Here is a 744-nt window from a genome sequence, read left to right as displayed (position 1 = left end):
ATCATCACATGTAAGATGCCATTTTCCTAAACTTACCATGCCTTTGGTCATAAGGTGAGGGAACTCTTGGAGGATCTGATCAATGGTCCAACTGTTGTCCCTAATGCACTTGGCCCTGTAGATTGCTGTTTCCTGCATGTAGGTCTCTACCTGGCTGAGAGGCTGAGAGTTGTTTCTCAACCATTCTTTAAGCTTTGATGCACGTTCATCTGATATGTTACATTCTGTAAAAGATAAGAATGTTGTCAGTCTACAAAAAATGTTTTTCTTCATCAAATAATTTTTTAAGTTTCCTAATTACCTGGTATGAGAGCTCTTGCAGGAGCACCATGTGGTGTTTGAGGCGATGTCTGTGCCATACTCCGTGACCTGCTGATGGATCTCAGCCGCTTCCTGATGTTTCGCAGTCTTTCCTCCAGGAAACCAGTGGCTGGCCGATGATACCGTCCTGGAGTGTACCATATTTCCTGTCAAGAAATCATAGTCATTGATGAATAGAGATGAAGCATGTTTTAATTGACAGCTTGTGCTACAGTTAAAGCAAGGTTTGACTGTACGACTGTCCTCAAGAATTATTGTTCATGCCGGTTAGCCCCCAATTTACACTACTTGCATTCTGTCTCCGCTCCAGTCCGACCTCCGCAGTAAATAAGCACCCATTATAATCAATGACAGTTTTTACACAGGCTGCGCACGGCTGTGCAGGGTGGCGGTGAGCGGACGGCGATCTGTCTAAATTAGAAC

The 744-nt window shown here is 44.2% G+C and overlaps 1 protein-coding gene across 1 annotated transcript in view; it reads right to left on the bottom strand.

Annotated features, from left to right (window-relative positions):
* Window positions 1–467, bottom strand: part of LOC106511981 (uncharacterized) — a gene marked incomplete at both ends in the record, with an annotated part of 1593 nt that extends 1126 nt beyond the window's left edge. Inside the window, 2 exon segments of the mRNA XM_014000689.1 lie at window positions 37–224; window positions 302–467. Coding sequence (XP_013856143.1) covers window positions 37–224; window positions 302–467 — 354 coding nt within the window.
* Window positions 468–744: the final 277 nt, after the last annotated feature.

Source organism: Austrofundulus limnaeus, unplaced genomic scaffold (genome assembly GCF_001266775.1).
Source record: "Austrofundulus limnaeus strain Quisiro unplaced genomic scaffold, Austrofundulus_limnaeus-1.0 Scaffold3748, whole genome shotgun sequence".
Classification (NCBI taxonomy): domain Eukaryota; kingdom Metazoa; phylum Chordata; class Actinopteri; order Cyprinodontiformes; family Rivulidae; genus Austrofundulus; species Austrofundulus limnaeus.
The sequence above is the reverse complement of the archived record's forward strand: the minus strand, read 5'-3'. Positions and strand labels throughout refer to the sequence as shown.